The sequence below is a fragment of the Sabethes cyaneus genome, chromosome 2 (genome assembly GCF_943734655.1).
Source record: "Sabethes cyaneus chromosome 2, idSabCyanKW18_F2, whole genome shotgun sequence".
Classification (NCBI taxonomy): domain Eukaryota; kingdom Metazoa; phylum Arthropoda; class Insecta; order Diptera; family Culicidae; genus Sabethes; species Sabethes cyaneus.
In genome coordinates, this window is record NC_071354.1 from 39,687,813 (window position 1) to 39,706,867 (window position 19,055).

Sequence of the window (19,055 nt, forward strand, 5' to 3'; positions counted from 1 at the left end):
TACAACTCTTTGGTAACGGGCATTTCGAAAGCGCTGTTGAGACTACACAAATCTATTGTTTTCAGTTGGTATAGTTTCTTTGCCTTCCTTCATCAGTTACATACATATATGGAGAATGTATTTACACTAGAATATGAAAACCCCACGAGCGGGTTGGTTTTTCTCCTCACGTTTTTACAACAAATTAATTTGCGCCTTCAGATAACGATTCACTCGTGGATAGGAAATGTTCTCTTTCGTTTTTTTTTCGGCTTGTTTTTTATTGCTTTCTGATTTCCCATTTGGGATATAAAATGCTGCCTGAACAGAAGCACTTGCGGTTTGTCGTTTTTTTTTCTCTCCATCGATTCGATTCGGTTCCCGTAAGTGCATCCTTCATATGTACTATCGATTGTAGTTGGTTTGGTGGCCACATTCTTCATATGTGAAGGCGGTGTTCCAAAATGGAACGAAAGCCGAAAACTTTGCTGTATGTAGTATCGTATAAGAAAAAAATGAGAACTAAGCTGTGAAAGCTTTGTAGCGATTTGATTTATTGCTCTTGGGTCGGCTATAGTTTTCCCCTAAAATAGCTTACGATTGGCATATCGAGCCCATCGACGAGTGATTTTCGAATACCATTCCCTACAACTTGTAGATTTAATTATTTTTCCCATTTCGGACCAGTTCGTTTGGACGAAGCGAGCCTTCCGGTTATTTCGACGCAATCCAACTCTGGCAAGATTGGGCAGTGTACAACCGGAAGAGGTTTTTGTAGACGGTTTAATTAAATTAATCCGATCACGATGCGGCTGGTGGCCAGCAGTGCTAAGGTAGCAAACACATTTTCGTACCTCGGAAGTTGGCGGCACCCGTCGCTGTGTCCTCCGGTGCTGGTAGGGCGACCCCCACCCTGATTGTTGGCATTACTGTTTGGCCGGGCCACTTTGGCCCGCAAATCGACGTCGATCATGTTGGTGGACTCGTGATCGTCCATCGCCGGCATGTCGATCATGTTCGGCTGGCTACCGTCGCTATCCTGCATCGGTTCCGTAACCATATTGGTGTGAATGTTGCGGCATTTGTTGACCGGTTTCCAGTAGCGCGTTATGTTACTGCCGTACGATTCCAGCTCGATGCCCTGCAAAAAGGAGGAAAACACCAATTGTAGAGAATTAAAAATTTCATCACGTTTTGCAATGCCTGAAGGATATTTTATTCAGGGCTGTAGCTAAGGAGTGAATTTTATTTTAAAATATCATTGTAGTAAGTGTTAAAAAAAGCTATTTCAAACACATCGGCTACACTCTTTGCACCGCATTTAAAGTGTAATTATTGCCACCACGCTAGTGTGAATCAACTTCATTGGAAAACCATTGCGATGTACAGCGGCGATTCGAAAACAGTACATCGGATGATTACGTGTGGTTGAAATGAAAAGTTTACAAAAATAAAACGATTATCTGCACTTTCGAGCGAGAAATGATAGTACTCGAATTACACCGACAAGTAATCGAAACCCGCAACTTGGTGAGTGCCCAGCAGGAAACTTGTTCCTAGCAAACAGAAACCACAGAGCCAAGTTGGATACAAGTTGGAGCTGCTGCTATCTTCGGGGCGCAATCCGAATTCGGCAGGACTCTGTTCAAACAAAAAGGGAGGAATAAGAAGCATGCGGTAGCAGGGTTTATCGCCACCAGCAGAGACAAACCACTTAAGAGATGGAATTTCAGACATGACCGGGGATATTTTGTACTGTCTTGCCCGCATGCACCGATGAGACAACGACGATAATACCCGACCAGTGGAGACAGTGGATAGAAAGTCAAAAAGCGCTCGGAAGCGCCCGGTTGGATAGTGCATCCGGTCCAGTGGGAAAAAAAGTTGAACAAATTAAATCTGATAGCTAGCTGTTTGAGCTGCTGAACTTCATATAGAAGCAATGTGTTGGGGCAAGAGCCATTTATATTTTATGTTCAAACCTATCACCGCGAAGAATGGCACCAGATAATAGTAGCATGTAATTTAATATTTGTCCCCTAGGAGTGGAATAATGATACATTTATATGTGCCAGATGGAACATACACATCTGATATCTGGTAGAATTACAGATATAATTTACATGGAAGATAAGCTATATCTTATGATGGACAGCGGCATGTCCTATCTCTGAGACACTAAGAATTCATAATTTCTTGTAAAGATGCCGGACGGCCAGGAAAAATTTACGAGATTATTAATGAATTCACAAATGAAATTAGCATTTAGTATTCTAATAGTACTTAATGCAGTAAAGAACAAGTGGATTAGTTTATGTTTGGTAAAATAGAATGAAGTTTCTTTTAGTAATGAATATAGGTACTAATTGCCGTTTAATTCGATGTTAATACCTTTTGCTAAATATTTATTTTCGTAATTTTTATGTTGTGTATCTTATAATGCAAAGTTATTCCCTTCCATCTGCAATAAAAACGTCGCTTTGTTGGCCACATCCTCAGATAGTCTGCCAAGCCAGATACTGCTTAGCGAGCTACGACAGTTTCATATGCTTGAAAATGTATGTTACGTTTCCAATTCCAGTTGCTGTGTAAAACTCCTAAAGTTTCGTCTTCCATCGCCAGGCAATCGAATTTCGTCAATCATTGTCGTGTACAGCTTGCGGTGTCGTGTTTTTGGTTGTCTTGTTTTGTTTATCGTTACGATTTGAATCTGTCATCATTGTTAGATGCCAATACCGGGGGGTATTTTGAAAACCGGTTTTTCGGTATTGATAAATGCAATACCGGTAAAACAAGTAAAAAACCGGTAAAAGTTAACATTTGAAAACTGCATTTAAAAATTGTATGATTTGAAGAGGATCTATCCATAATCAATGCTACTCAATTTTTTTTGCGTTACTCAATGACTAGTTCATTGAAATAATAATATTTAACAATGTGAAGTGAATTTACCGTGTCATCTTTTAAACGAGAACAAATTTTAATGAAAATCTTCCGGAGGCAGAGAATCTTCCTTCGGTGTCCACAGAGAAAGAAAAAACAATTCCTAGCGGTAAATTAGAAATGTGGCTAGGAAAACCCTTGTTCAAGAGTTTGTTTTAATAAGCTGCTTAGACACTAACATTTATGAGAAATTATAACTGAAAGTAAAGTTGGTTTGGTTCCTCTGCCTGCTCGGTTTCTGAATTTATTTCATTGACTTTTAAAATAATAAAACCTTATTTTGATTAAAGCAGCGGAGCGTTTGGTTCGAAAAATGTTAGACTGAATGTTAAAGTTTCGATCTGCGGCTAAAAATATATTGGGTTTTAGTCTGTGGCAGTGGGACTCCAACCCAGAATTTCTCGATTAGTACTCGAGTGCTTTACGCATCGAGAAATTGTGGGTTGGAGTCTCACTGCCACAAACTAAAACCCAATATATTTTTAGCCGCAGATCGAAACTTTCCCAATATTCAGTCTAAAATTTTTCGCACCAAACGCTCCTCTGCTTTAATCAAAATAGAGTTTACGTTTGACCGCGAAAAAGTCAGTAAAAGTAAAACGAATGAAACCTTGCAGAATTTTATAATCAAAACATCCTAGAAGCCTTGAAGAATATTACAAAATCATCACGAAAAGTGCGGCTAATTATAATACTAATAAATTTAAATATACGAGCTCTCTCTGAAATTCTGCCGATACAGTAACTCGAACAGCAGTTGTGCGGTACCTGAAAGGTGTTCCGAGAGTAGTTTTAGAGTTCGTAGCTCGTAAAGTTTGCAATTTTTCCGGTACAGCAATTCGACAGCAGCAGACTGGTTCTAGCACTGCGACAAAATCTTCTTTCTTCATGAATTCCTTAACGCTTAAGTAAAGCGTATCGTTCCTTCTCAGATCGGACAGAAACGTTTGAAGCGATGATTGAAGCCCGCAGAATTGTCTCAGCCCTGCCAACAGGTTCTAACTAAACATAAAGTCATTTCTATTCCAGTTTGTACTAGCAACCGAACGAATTTCTTTTTCGTGTTGTGTTCTGACATGTCTCTAGAGTACTCTGTTAATTTTTACTGAAGATTTTCTGAGCAGCTTCCTGATATCGCACATTTCTTCTATTGTGCAATATTCTTAATTATTTGGCGCATACAAGCAATAAATCGGACCTACTTTGCCCTTCGCAAAACGCTACGATCAAGAAGCATACGCCGCCGTACGAAGCAGACAATGTACAAAACCCTTATTTAACTGGTAGTTCTTTACGGACTTGAAACTGTGACATCGCTCACGGTGGAAATACGTGCCCTTGTCGTGTTTGACCGGAAGATGCTGCAGATGATATTTGGTGGTGTACAAACTGAAAGTGGAGAGTGGCGGAGGCGTATGAATCACGAACTAAAGGCATTGCCAGGGGCGATTCATCGTACAGCTGGCGAAAGTCGGCAGGCTACGGTCGGGTGGACACGCCAGAAGACAGTGCAACGGAAACAGTTATTTTCAACGACCCCATCGGCGCCAGGAACACAAGAGCTCAACGTGCAAGATGGCTCGACCAAATTTGCGACTTCTGAGACAAATGGGTGACGAGCCCATGGATCAGCACGAGGTGAATGGAGACGACTGCTTAAAAACACGAGGCACTCCGGTTCTATGCTGGCAGCGGTGAGGTATTTCGGGATGTTCCCTTTGGAAGAACTACATAATTGAGTTATTATTTGTAGAACCTTCAATCATGAAATTAAGTTTACCCTATGCTTCAAAAGTTTTACCAGCGATTCAGGCTTCTTGAGTTGTTATTTGATCATGCAAAAAAATACCGAAAATACCGGTTTTTGATCGTGGAAAAACCGGTAAATCGGTATTAGAAAATAGCTCGGTAATACCGGTAAAACCGGTTTCGGTAAAACCGGTATAGCATCCCTAGTTAGCATTTAAGCAGTCATCTCCATTCAACTCGATGTTGGATGCAGCGATGAAGGATTAGCTTCATAGTGAAATAAGACTCATGTTTCTTAGGGACGTGTAATTTTAATAATTTTATTTCTCGATCCGAAACAATTGCAGGCTACAAAATTCACAAGTTCGGAGTATTATCATCAATAATGAACGATTTATACTGAAGGCATAAAATGCGTAAATAAACAAAAAGCGTCGATTAAAGCAGAAAAATGCCAATCTGCAGTCGGGCGCTAATGGATCACTCAAGTAATGCTTTTCATAAATACATGCAAGAATGTGGCATGACGAGAAAAATAGTTCAGTCTTTTAAGATCTCAATGATTCCCATGCGCCACAGCGACACCTCCCCCTAAGGAAAAAAATGAAGCAGTCATGCGAAATCATTTTGAGTAAAAACACGCTCCAGAAATTCTCACAAGATGTTATTTTGGTGATGTGAGTTTTTGATTCGATTTTCTGGTTTTCTAAAAAATAGCAGTACAGTTGAATTCACTCGATATTTTTGTGTTTTTTTTTCAAAAGAGACGTTTCAATGGAAAATCAAAACCTGTAATCTTAATTGTTGTATATGGGTCATTCTACTAAAAGTGTCCGAGCCCCATGTAATCGACCTTCACAAATTTGAACCAAATTTCGCCAGATTGTTTGTTTTCGGCCAGAAAGTAAAAAACGAAAATTTGGTGCCGATCGGACATTCCCTCGATTAATGGGAGCACCTCCATTTTTAAGGAAAATACCCTTTTTTGTCAAAACCTCTTATTTTCTATTGCTTATATCTCCGGAAGTATTGGGTTTAAAAAGACACTATTTTCACATTTTCAAAGGAAGTCACCCAAGGAATACGAAAAATATTATTTTTGAGCACCAGTGCTGCCAAACAATTTTATACTCATTTTGAAAACTAAATTTTCGTTTTTTCTCAATAAAGACAATTTGATCTAAAAAATTCCAACTTCATCGTGTTTTGCAAATTTTTTTACATACGAATTACTCATCGCCTCGAGGTATTCGTTACCGATCCCGAGATACAGCGTTTTAAATCAAGCAATACCGCATGTAAAACTATAAGCAAAATAACTTTTTTAAGCAATGATTCTCTACGCAATGTAAAACTACTTCGCCATATCGGGAAAGCATTTATACAATATATAGCAAAGTTTTTCTTAACAGTATTGCCAGCTTTTCAGTTTTGCGTTTGATTTATAGCACTAGATTTGTTTATTTGTTTATTTGTTTATTTGTTACCAATCAACAGACCCAGATGGTCCTAATGATGCTTAAGTATACTTAAAATATTTACTTTGATTCTAGAACGTGGAATGTGGAAGTCGAATCCGGAAGAAACCCTATTGAAGGTTCGCTGCAGACCGATGACAGCACCGTGGGTTCCGTAATTAGTACGTCGAACAGGCAATCTGAAGAAGGCAGCATCGCGAAGAGCTCGAGAGCGGACGTTGATGTTTAATTCGCCGAGAAGCGAAGGGCAATCGATGTGATTGGTTAGCAGATCAGCAATCAGCATAGCACGGGAAAGCTCTCGCCTCACTTGCAGTGAGTCAAGTCCTATAAGCTGTGCACGACTTTCGTAACTTGGCAGCTGGTGTGGATTATTCCATGGTAACCGCCGAAGAGCATATCGAACAAACCTTCGTTGGACAGCTTCGATCCTGTGTACTCCGTTGAGGTAATGAGGATTCCAAACTACCGAGCAATATTCAAGAACTGAACGCACGAGTGAACAGTAGAGAGCTTTCAGGCAGTAAATGTCTGTAAAATTCCTAGACACTCTCATTATGAATCCCAAGCAACGAGATGCTTTGGCTACTACATAGGAAGTATGCTGTTTAAAAGATAATTGCTCGTCGAGGTGTATACCGAGATCCTTAACACATGTTTCTCTATTGATTGCGTTACCTGCTAGATGATAGTCGAATCGAATTGGCATTTTCCTTCGTGTGAAAGTGATGACTGAGCACTTATTGTTGTTTAAGCTCATACGATTAGTTTGGCACCACTCAGCAAAAACGGTTAGTTGACGTTGAAGAAAGAGAGCATCCTCGGTGGTCCGAATTACACAGAATATTTTAAGGTCATCGGCAAAAGATAACCGCGGGCATTCAAGAGAGAAGTTCACATCGTTGAAATAAAGTAGGAATATCAGGGGTCCGAGATGGCTACCCTGCGGAATTCCGGAAGAGGCAGAGAACTCTTTGGATATACAGTCACCTATCTTGACTGACAAACGCCTATCTCTTAGGTACGACTGGAACCAACGTAGAACGTTAGGACCAAAACCCAGTCTGTCCAACTTTGCTATCGCGATGGCATGGTTAATTTTATCGAAAGCAGCCGATAAGTCCGTGTAAATGGCGTCAGTCTGAAAGCCATTGGACATTGCGTCTGTAGCATATGTTGTGAATGCTAAGAGGTTCGTAACGGTAGAACGTTTTGGTAAAAATCCATGCTGAGTTTCGGCAATATACAGCTTGCTATGATTGAAGACAGGTTCCAAGATGACCATTTCAAAAAGTTTGGCAACGGCACACAGCGTCGTAATCCCACGGTAATTATCAACTTGCTTTTTATCTCCTTTTTTGTAAACTGGGAACATAAATGAAGATTTCCAGAGAGTTGGAAAAATTCCGGATGTGAGCGACATGCCAAACAGATGTTTCAAAGGAGCTACTAAGGCAGCGCAGCAATGTTTCAGAAGGACTGATGGTATCCCATCCGGACCCGCAGACGTCGATGTTTTCATTCGGTTTATAGCCGAATGTATCATGCATTCATTGATATCGATACAATCTAACGACTGGCTTGATGTGGGAACGTTACGCGCCGCAAGCAATATATCAGACATTGACAACGTCTCACTTGAAAAAATGCGGGCGAACTTTCTAGCGAACAGCTGACAAATTTCCTGTGGGCGCGAGCCAGTCTGCGCTTCATAGTGCATCGTTGAGGGTAGTCCAGGTTCCTTCCTCTGCTCATTCACGTATTTCCAAAATGATTTTGGGACTGACTTAAGCCTGCGTTGGACGTTCTGCAAATAATGTGTATGACAGCGTCTAGCTGTCCTCTTGTAGACTCTGTTGATTAGTACGTAACGCTGGCGCAGTATGTAACCACCATGCTTTGTGTATTGCCTCAGTGCAGCCCTTTTACTTGTTTTTAAACGTCTTAACTCCACAGTATGCCACAACTGTAGTCTAGAATGCCGAGTGGAAACCTGTTTGGGTACATGGCGATCAATGGCGTAATTCAAAATATTGGTAAAAGTATTTACAGCTTGGTTGACATCGTCATTGTCAAGAATTTCAAACCAATTTATGTTCAACAGAATGTCAATAATACTATCGTAGTCAGCTCTCTTAAAATTGTAACTGACGATGTCGGAAACTAGACAGCCGAGAGTAGCACGTTTAACGTCGAGGGCCATATGCAGAGGAGGATGGAATCTAACACTCTTGACAAGAGGGGAAGGCGATTCACAAATTTTCGGTGCATAATCAGAACAGCTAACAAAGCAGAGATCCAGGATTCTACCATTTTCGTTCACTACTGGATTGATTTGACGCAATAGATTAAAGCTGTAGCAGTCAATTAAGCTGTTAGTGCCAGCATGAAAAGATGAACGTTCTGAATCAGGATACAAAAAACCGTTTTCAGCAGAACACCATTTCAAACCGGGAAAATTGTAATCACCGACAATAACGATTTCATCGACAGGAAGGGCCCGAGCGGATATCGCCTTCAGCGAATCGTTGTGCGCATCAAGCAGTGTCAAATCACGTGTTCGATCGGGCGGTATGTATATAACACAGAAGTAGAGCGAGTATCCGTCTAGAGAGATTCGTACCCAAACCTGCTCAACACACTCGCTTACACTATTCTCAATCAGATGCGCTTTTAAACTGCGATGAACTGCAAGTAACACACCACCGCCGGAAGACTTAGAGCTGTTGCGTGAGCTTCGATCGGTGCGAAAAACTTCGTAGTTGGGCCCAAAAACTTGCAACGACAAGGTTTCTGCGTTCAGCCATGTTTCCGTGATGGCAATCAGGTCGTAGCTGTCATCAGAGCAGGCCAAGAGGTACTCGTTAATACAAGTATTCATACCGCCAGCATTGTGGTAGGAAATCATGAGGCGATCGAATCGGGGAACCGTAAGACTGGAAGCGGGAAACGAATCAGCGCCAGAATTAATTGGATCCGATTCATACTTGCCATTGATAGCATTCTGGAAAACCCCTTCACCACTCCCGCACACAGGACCGGGATGACTGATGATCGCTGGCTGCAAAGGCGCGACTGTGGCGGGGGGCTCCAGAGTTTCCATATTGCTAGTTGTAGTGCATCCCAGTGAACGATGAAAGTCCACAGCGTATCGAATCCAACCATCCGCTTCGGTATCTTCGGGGGAAGTCGTAATAGTCTGGTTGTGGGAGAGCTCATCACAGAGAGAGAAACTATTGTCACAAAAATACTTGCCTTTGGAAGCAAGGTGGAAAACCCCCACTCCACCACCAACCGCAGGACCGAGACGACTATGCTGAGCGCTGGCTGCGGTAGGCGCGACTGGATTGGTGGGGCTGGGGGCTTCCAAAATGCTTTCTACGGTGCGTCTCGGTGTGGCGGAAACGTCAATTCCTTGTCGTTTCAAAATGTTTACGGTATTCCGGGATGATGTCGATAATCCTTTACTAGGCAGGTTCAGACAAGTCGAAACATTGTCTATTGCTGCATTGCTTCCGGCGATGTAGTCAACGTTGGCGTTTGGCACACTGCTGGAGACTTTCGAAAATTCTTCGTAGAAAAGTCCTCGAATTCGCGAAACACAATGCCTTCAGGCCAAGTCGAAGGGCTAAGTGCGCTCGACTTCAAAGCGGGGTCAATACCAACTTTGAATGAAATAAAAGTCATGCTGCTGACATCAACACTCTTTCCTACCAGTTTCACAACTTCTGGTTCTACGGTCAGCTCCAAATTCGCTCGTACCATAGCTGAAATTTGTTCGTTTGTTACATCCGGACGAATGCGGGAAAGATAAAGCCAAAATTTATTTGCCACATTTCCAACTACTGGAACGGATACTACGTTCTGTCCTGACTGCTTCGAGCCAGATTGGCATTTGGACATTTTTAGAGCTAAATTATCATCAGGTACACGAGGGCGTTTAGCAGCACGAACAGGTTCAATAGAGGGCCAACGCTTGATCACCGGTGACGAGAAGCCAGCTGCCGATTTAGATGACAACTGCTTTATTTCTGACTGCAGACTGTTAATTGCAGCCGTGAGGGACACAAGAGGTGATTTTTCATCGGCCAGCTTCGTAATGGATCTGATGTGACTGCTTTCAAACATATCAGCACACTGGTCACAAATCCAAAATAAATTTTTTCGATGTGATGTGAAGTAATTAGTGAGGGCACGAGAAACCCCTGCGCATCCCACGTGAAATGTGCAACCACAATAACCACGGCAAGTAACGGAATCGATGCCGGTGATCTCCTGGGTGCACTTAGCACAATTTTTTTCAGTGCCCATTGTATCGCGCCGCTTCCAAAATAACGCAACAAGCAGCAGCAACTTACACGGCAATGTACTAAACAGCAGCAATTTGGTAAAAAAAAAAAAAAATCGACTGTAGATGAGGATATGTTGCTTCAAAAAGGCGTAAAATATACGTTAGTTGTTTGAACATAGCCTTGTAAACTGTTTTTCATCCCGCTAATAGACATGAGCTCTTACCTTCCTTGTTTATTGCGTTAATTGTTGCTAGGAGACTAATATTCCCTTAATTAATGTAACTAATTATGCGGGAAACTAAAAAGTTGGCAACACTGATAAGAAAAACCTTTTTATGTACTGTATAAATGCTTTTCCGATAGGCCAAAGCATTTTTACATTGCGTAGAGAATTACTGCTTCAAAAAAAGGTATTTTGCTCTTAGTTTTACATTAAAAATGAGAAATTGCTTGCAGAAATTGCTTGGGATCGGCAAAGAATACCTCGGGGCGATGAGTGATTCCTATGTAAAAAAATCTACGGAACACGATGAAGTTGAAATTTTTTAGATAAAATTGTCTTCATTGAGAGAAAAATTTAAATTTAGTTTTCAAAATGAGTTTAAAAATGTTTGGCAGCACTGGTGCTCAAAAATAATATTTTTTTTCAAATTCCATGAATGATTTCCTTTGAAAATGTGAAAATAGTGTCTTTCTAATCTTAATATTTCCGGAGATATAAGCAAAAGAAAATAAGAGGTTTTGACAAAAAAGGGTATTTTCTTTAAAAATGGAGGTGCTCCCATTAATCGAGGGAATGTCCGATCGGCACCAAATTTTCGTTTTTTGCTTTCTGACCGAAAACTGGTAAGAACAGTTTGACATCATCGGCCGATACTAGAATAGTCGCTTTCTCGATGCAACTGGTTCGCCTCTAGTGCGAAAGGTAACGGATCTAGATGACGGCCTTGTAGCACAACTGAGTTTACGATGAACGGCTGTGAAAATTCACCGTTAATTTTTACGTAATGCGTTCTGCATGTTGAATATGAGCTTAATCAGCAGCTGCATGTTGATTATGAGCAGAGAACCGCTAATGCCGAAATGATAAGTTACATCCAGTATACAACCAGTTCCTACTGCATTAAAAGCTTTACTCATGTCGTTGTAAATAGAGTCTTGTTAGGTAATCTGTAATTGTTGTATAGAATTCACACAGCTTTGTTACAACTGTAGATTAACAGAAATCCATGCTGAATCGATGATATTTGCCCATATACTTTATCACATAGGGTTTCGTTCTTCGTCTGAGCGACTATCATCTTGTATATCGCGGTTTAATGCGAAACTTTCCACAGGAATGGAAAATAGCCAGTACGAAGGGAAGAGTTTGTGATCAGCTTCCCTTCCTCGTCCCTTCACATTTCAGGTTCCGTTGTGTAGTCCTTACGAGATCGGCTCACCTTCTCATCAAACTTTCACATTTCATCAGCTTGGAATAGTTGTTCTAATTCTTCACGATCTCTGTCCTCATTCTGGCGCTTTTTACTCTCGTAGGATCGTAGTCAACTGTCACTTTGCTCGTCGTAGTTTAGTCAAATTGTCCCTAGTGGCAATGCTTAGATAATTTTTCCTATCCCTTTTTTCGCTTCACCACTTGTTGGCATTTCCCATCAAACCTATCTCTTCATCTGCCCCTGGACTGCGGTAGTGGCGTCTCCTATGGCCGAGCGTTTTCTGCCCCAACTGTTTTTGAGGGTTGATGCATCTAGCTCCTTGGAAAAAGATAGTGCCAGACAGTTCTGTATTAGCCCATAGTTCTCGGCAGATTACAGGTTGTCCAGCCGAGAAGGATAGCTTTGAAGTGTCTGGTAAATACGGTTGACAGTTTGGAGCACACATATAATGCTACTAAGTGACGGTCAGCTCTATGACAATGTGGTCAATCTGGTTCATTGTACGTAAGTCAGATGATCTCTAGGTGATTTTGTGGACATCTTTGGGTCGGAAAAAGGTGCTTCGAATCACCAGGCCTCGGGAAGCTGCGTTGACTGTTATCGTCCGTGTCGGTGTGCAGGACCTGGGCGTTCATATTCCCGAATACGATCTCGATATTATGTCCCGAATGATGAACAGACACTGTTGTGAACCGCTCCTAACCTTACCTGGCTCGCACTGGGTTGAGGAATGTAAAACCGTCAAGAAAATAGTTGAAGTTGATCTCGGAAAACTGATGAGCTGATTGTTGAATGAATTAGAGAGAACCTGAACGAGCAGTGGAAGCACATTAGAGCACTAAATTGAGAGACTGGCAATATCATTGGAAAAAACTCGCAACATTAAACCAACGAAACTTACATCAAGCAATTCCATGTCAGACTTTTAACCAATACTCTGTACTGTGTCTGTATCGATAGTGCCTATCTTTTGTACGTGTCGAGACTAGCCCGAATACGGACATGATAATAAGCTAACATTTTCATACGTGAGTTGATCATTCTTACAAAATGTCGTGTGGAAATGACATGCATTTGCCGCTTTTTGCTAACAGTTGTAGTTGGAATAGTACTGACAAGTGATAGAGAATAAGGTGTATTGGGAACGTTCTTATTCAAAACCGTGTTGTTTGGAGGAAAACTGTATGTTTGGCTTACGTGCACAACAGCAAAAGAGAATACATAAAATGTGTCTCCAAGACTGGTGACATTTTTTCCCCTTTACCTGAGGGTACACGACACGTAGAACAAAAGATGTTTTCGTTGCTCTCGCATTTCTTTTCGGTGCCACGCAAGACTGGTAGCAAGAAAAAGTGGTAAATGTCTTCAAATTTTTGTCACCAACCAGTACATTTAACGACCCTGCTGTGACTCGATAGAACAGAGAGATTGCCAGATGCTAGAGTTGCCGAAAAGAGACTTTATGGTCGATAGAAACGCCAGCACCGGGATGCGTTCTTGCGGAGGCATAGAATTGCTTCGAGAGGCATGAAACGAGAAGCTTCCTTAAAACAATTAACGGAATCAGGAACCGGACCATGCCATCTCCAGTTATGTACAATGTCAAGAAGGGAAACCTGATTACCGAAAGATCGGAGGGGGCTTGGCGCTGGAAACAACATTTTGATATACAGCAGTCCCCCGAATAAGGAGGTAACTACCTATGAACTGGTTGGAAGGTCCTAAATACCCTACTTACAAAACGCCATCGACTCGAGTACAGCAATTCAAGGATTCAAGGTCCGATCACTTTGACTCATTTTCTATTCATTTGACAGGGCCGTCTCAGCCGAGCAAAATTTGACAAAGTTATGTTTGGGACATTTGTAGAACTAGTTATTAGCTACAATTTCGCTGAATAAAGTTTAGCTGTATCTTTTGTAGTTATGGTGCTACAGTGCTAGTATCTCATTAGTAGCTAAGTGAACGCTCACTTCAGTTATTATCGAGACAGTACTTTTCTTATTTCTACATACAAAATCAACACTTGTGCATAGACTTGTTTCTTAGACTAAGGTCGTTGCAGCAGATCTTTGCTGGTGAATATCAGTGCGGTTTTCGAGAGGGACGCTCCACAATGGATCAGAGACTATCCTGACAATAAATCCCCAATAAATTTCGTGAATTCAACTTGCACACTCACCATTTGTTTACAGACTTCAAGGCGACGTAAGATTCATTTAAACGAAATGACCTGTGGCGGATTAGGCTTGAACATGGTTTTCCAACAAAACTAATTAAGCTAAGACGTACTAGGCCTGATGGTTCACAATCGTTTGTGGTGCTGGACGAGTTGAACCAAGGTGACGGGCTATCGAAATCGCTGTTCAATATTGCATTGGAAGGTACTATTCGAAGGGGAGGCGTGCAAAAAAGTGGTGCCATCGTCACAAAACCTCCCACGCTCCTAGGGTTTGCGGACGACATCGAGCTGTAAAAGAGGCGTACACGCGACTTGAAATGGAAGCTGCCAGGCCTAAATATTATAAATTCTACCAAAACAAAGTATATGGAGGTTGGTAGAGAGCGTGGTAGTTCTTTAGTTGTCGGACCTGCGATGGTGATAGATGGAGATACTTTTGAAGTGGTCGACGAATTTTTTTACCTTCGTACGTTAGTGACATGTGAAAACGATGTGGGCCGTGAAGTAAACAGACGGATAGCAGCTGTCAACAGGGCCTTCTACGGATTACGTAACCAGCTGAGGTGCCGTAGCTTGGAAATCCGTACAAAACTCACGCTCTATAAGACGCTAATTCTTCCAACGGCCTACGAAGCGTTGAAGTTGAGAGAGGTCGACCGACGAGCTCTTGACGTTTTTGAGGGTAAGATCCTGCGAAAGTAAGATTGGAAACGTGGTCTAACGTATACGTTTATGATTCCGTCAATCAGGTTAGAAGCTACGAAAACTTTTGTCGGTACTCGTAATGTCGTGAGGGAAGATTGACTATGCCACTCGCTACACTAACGTTGAGCCCAGGAACTACGATTATAAGGCGCTAAAATTATACTCTGCATTCGGCATTGTGCTGCCGTGAAGAACGTTTTTGACAGTGATAGGTGGTGCCTCAAATACCACCATCCCACTTTTTAAATCGTTCTCGTGTCGTCTTTCTCGTGTCAAATGCAAGGTAACTTTGGAATTTGATAATAAGAATAATTAAATTACTTAACATTCCACCAAATATAGCAATATTTGTCAATGATTGAATATCAATACGGCAGCATTCAAACCGTATGACACGGATCTATGTCTTTGGGTTTTTGAACCGAGTCGGGATGACTTATTGACGCATGCATGCGTCAATATTATGTAAAATAAATTAGCTTGTTCGCCGCTGTCTGCCCGGGAAAATGAATAAAACGCACTACATGTGATAGGTTCGAAGTAAAATACTCTTCTTTCCTTTCAAAAGCACCCTCGTATAAAGAAGTATTGTAAGGGAAAAAACTGAAGGTGAAAATTGCAAGCACCTAAAGAAAGAAGTGCATGATGCTCTCGTCTCGTGCAGTCGCTCCATATCGAGAGGCTGCGGGTGGTTGGGGGGTAAATAGCTTTTGCTCCAATGAAAATTAGAACACCTCCAAAGATCAAAGCAATCCCCACTATGATGGGACTTCGGAGGAGACCAAGCCAGGACGAGTGCCATTACCACCAGCGACTATCGTGCTGTAGCAGTACTGGAGTTGTAGGTCTGACAGGGCTTTTGCAGCGCGTTATGAGAGGTGCGAAGAATCTCATGTTAAGTTTTGATCATAAAGTAGACTCGTCTCTTAAATGTCGAAGAAAAGGATGTAGTGCAGTTTCACTTATTACGTCACAGTAATGTTTGCAAATTTTAAAACGCTTCAACGATTACCGTTACCCAATTGACATTTTCCTGGTTGTCCTTGGTAACTTACACTCTGATTAGCAACTGGGGATATCTTTGAGTTGCATCGCAAGCGTACAGCCTGTGAAGAGGTATGCTTCGCTCTTGTTCTTGATTGCCTTCAACCTTGTGCCATTGGAAAAGCTGTTGTCAAGCAAATCCTCCAAATCCACATTGGATAGCAGAAAAAAATCTCGCTCGTTCGTCTAAATCCCACCCCTCGGCAGTGACAACCAAAGACGCGCGATAGGGAGCTGGAGAGTTCAGCCCACTCGTGCCGCTCGTTCTCTGGGACGCGAAGATCAAAGCGAAAAATTGCAAAATCGCAGAATTGAAAAATTGCCTTTTGTGTTTTGCATGTCTGAAGTACTTCCCGGTCTGTTTTACTTCGCGTTGACGTTATTTTTTTGCTGTTGGGCCTGCCGGGGAGGTGTTTGCTTTTTTTGTCGACTCTATTGTCTGTGGACGTTGATTGCATTGTTACAGGGTTGAATGGGTATTGGCTTAAATGAATCACGACGAACTGTCAACATATTAGCATGTTTTTTAATATATACATGAATGAATTAGTGCAATAGATGAAAACAAAAAATAGAAGATCAAACTTCAGTAAATGAAAGGATAGTAGTATCATAATGTTCGAACGATTTACTTGCATGAATCAATCCACTAGAATTTAACATAACCATAATAACCACAAAGGTCATAATTGAACATATTTTCTCGACGTCTGAGCATTAAAACGCATATCACCTCTTTCACACTCCAAATAACGAAAGATAAAGTCGAAGTTATACTAAGGCATAGTGAGAATTTAGATAGTAGAAATACTGTTAAAATGGAAATGCCAAATTTCAACCAACGTAAATAAACAGCATTTTCTTTAGAAAAGTTTTTCTTTACCAGTATTTCCACAAATCTCAACAGATATTCAAATTCGTTTAAAAGCAGCTACAAAACATCGAAAAAAATACATTCACACCACTTCAGGCAGCTGCCGAGTTTAACCTTTTCTTGTTGAACAGGTATTTTTTTATTACATCTTTACCGAAAAGCTCTTACTTTCTCCACCCACTCAGCAGAGCTGCTCATTGAATTTTCTTTTTTTTTTTGTTTCGTTAGCAAACATGTGCCAAAGCAGACGGCGTAGTTTCTGAATAAACAAATTAACGCAGTGCGGATTTTCATTCGTTGTTTTTTACTCTACACTTTTGCAAAGTGCTTTATGCCGATAATTATTTTTGTGATGCTTCTTGCCGTAACATTCATTCTATTTTTCGACTACATCTAGTGAGAAAAGGCGATTCGAAAGTATTTTTCGCTTTGAATGCTTTGAATATATTTTCATTTACATCCCACCCAGCTCACTAGTCGCGCTCATTGACCGTGACGGTGATTGCGGCGCCGCCGGTTGCAGCAGCGGCAGTTGGAAACGATGGAAAACATGGTCCCTAGTGATCATTAAAAAGGAAAATTATCTGAGGTCAGAACGATGAATAAATATGAGAGCTGGCAGCGTTGTCCCTTCATCCCCAAACACCACTGGGCGGCGCTGTTTGTAGTCTGCGACGTTCACTATAACGAGTTTGCAGCTTTTTCCGGCTTTGCTTCTCTCTGTTGTCTCCGTTCATTGACTCCACCAAAGCGGGAGGGGGGCTTGGTAGCATGAGCCCGTAGCTGTAGCTCACCAGCAAAAGAGAAAAAGTTTTATTCGAACAACTGTGAAGACGATGAAGTTGAAATAACATCCCGTGAATTTTTACGAAGATGCAGCAAGAAAGTTTCTTAGCAAGGGATTATTGATTGCTACAAAATCAGGACAAGCATCGATTAGAACGAAATTCTAAAAATCCACAGCAATATTCAGTGTGAAATTTATTCATTTACTTTCCCATTCTTATTCAAAACTTCATTTTTCTCTGTCATTTGCTGGGACAAAATAATTGCACCACCGACCGACTCGGTTGGCGGAGAAAAACACTGACCCCACACCCACAGTGTACCATTTCGCACCCAACGCAACGGAGGAAACAAGAATCGTTTCTCCGGTGTAATCTAATGGCGGAAAATATCTCGTCGGCATTTCCCTTTCATCCTGGCGCTCCATTTCAAGAGTAAGTACCTGAGATTGTTTCAAAGCCTCAAGATCTTCATGCTTAATCACCGGTTTGCACACACTGTTCCTGCCTTGTCCTGTGCTCTGGCTGTTCTGATAGTAGGTAGGTATAGGTATAGATGTCCCTATCGTCGTGTCGGGACCGAGAAACAATCACGCAACTGTCCTTCTAATCATTACCAACCAACTTTATGCTCAACAACGCTGCACACATACAAAGTGGGTGTAGGCAGCTGGGAGAGAAAAAACAAGCACTTATCCTATCCTTTTATCTACCACCCATTGCTGCCCTCTTTTGAATAATAGGAGCTGGAGAAAACGGGCAGGGAGAAGTTCAACGAGTGTAATGAAGCCAAGTTCAGTACTATTGATGCACTAAAATCTTCACCATGCAACGAGAGAGGCGCATGCAATATAATAATGACGCAAACGCAGCATGTAGGTACCAGCAGCGGCTCAGTGGCGGCAAGGATGCCCGTAAGCGGGTAATGCATCCAAGCCAGCAAGCAAGTTGCCAGTGGCCGGGCGGTAAGTTGCATGGATGCTACCATCCTCCTTTTATCCCTTGGTTCTCCGGTGGAACAGCGAAAACAAAAGCGGGAAAAAAGCTTTTGAAATAAACATCAAAGTAAAAATGCCGACATCTTTCGCTCCTCGTCTCGTGCAAACCTTTATGAGAGCGGTCCTGCGGTGCAACGAGACGTTTCTCTGTAGAGGGGCATGCTGTTGAGAAGGAAATAAAAAAGTGGTGCAAAGGCTAAAAACGGCGAGGCACACAATGGGAAGGAAAATGGGAACGTGATGAAAAAATTGGGGATGGGCAGTTTTTTAGTTTACATTGGCAATATGCATCCATCTTTGTTGTAAGTACAGGATGCTGTTTTTGGCAAATGAATTTACTTTTTACTCGGACCCGGGAAATGAATGTTTTATGCATTCCGTGTTATTAAAATTGTATCTCTTTTCTGTAATGAATTTTTTGGCGTCATAGAAATTTTTCCTGTGCATAAAAATGTTCTACAAAGATACTCAGTGCTTTAAAATACATATTTTTCCGCAGGCCATTCATCGCAAGGATGCACATTTGACATGTTATAAATTCTAATATAATTATAATGCATCAAATTTCTTCATATTTCAACTAGAGTTAA

At 41.5% G+C, this 19,055-nt stretch overlaps 1 protein-coding gene across 1 annotated transcript in view; it reads right to left on the bottom strand.

The window, feature by feature from the left end:
- Positions 1-766: 766 nt before the first annotated feature.
- LOC128735328 (MOXD1 homolog 2-like) overlaps positions 767-19,055 on the bottom strand; it is a 148,989-nt gene continuing 130,700 nt past the window's right edge. The window contains exon 9 of the mRNA XM_053829819.1: positions 767-1,120. Within this exon, the coding sequence (XP_053685794.1) occupies positions 767-1,120 (354 nt within the window). The remainder of the gene's footprint in view (positions 1,121-19,055) is intronic.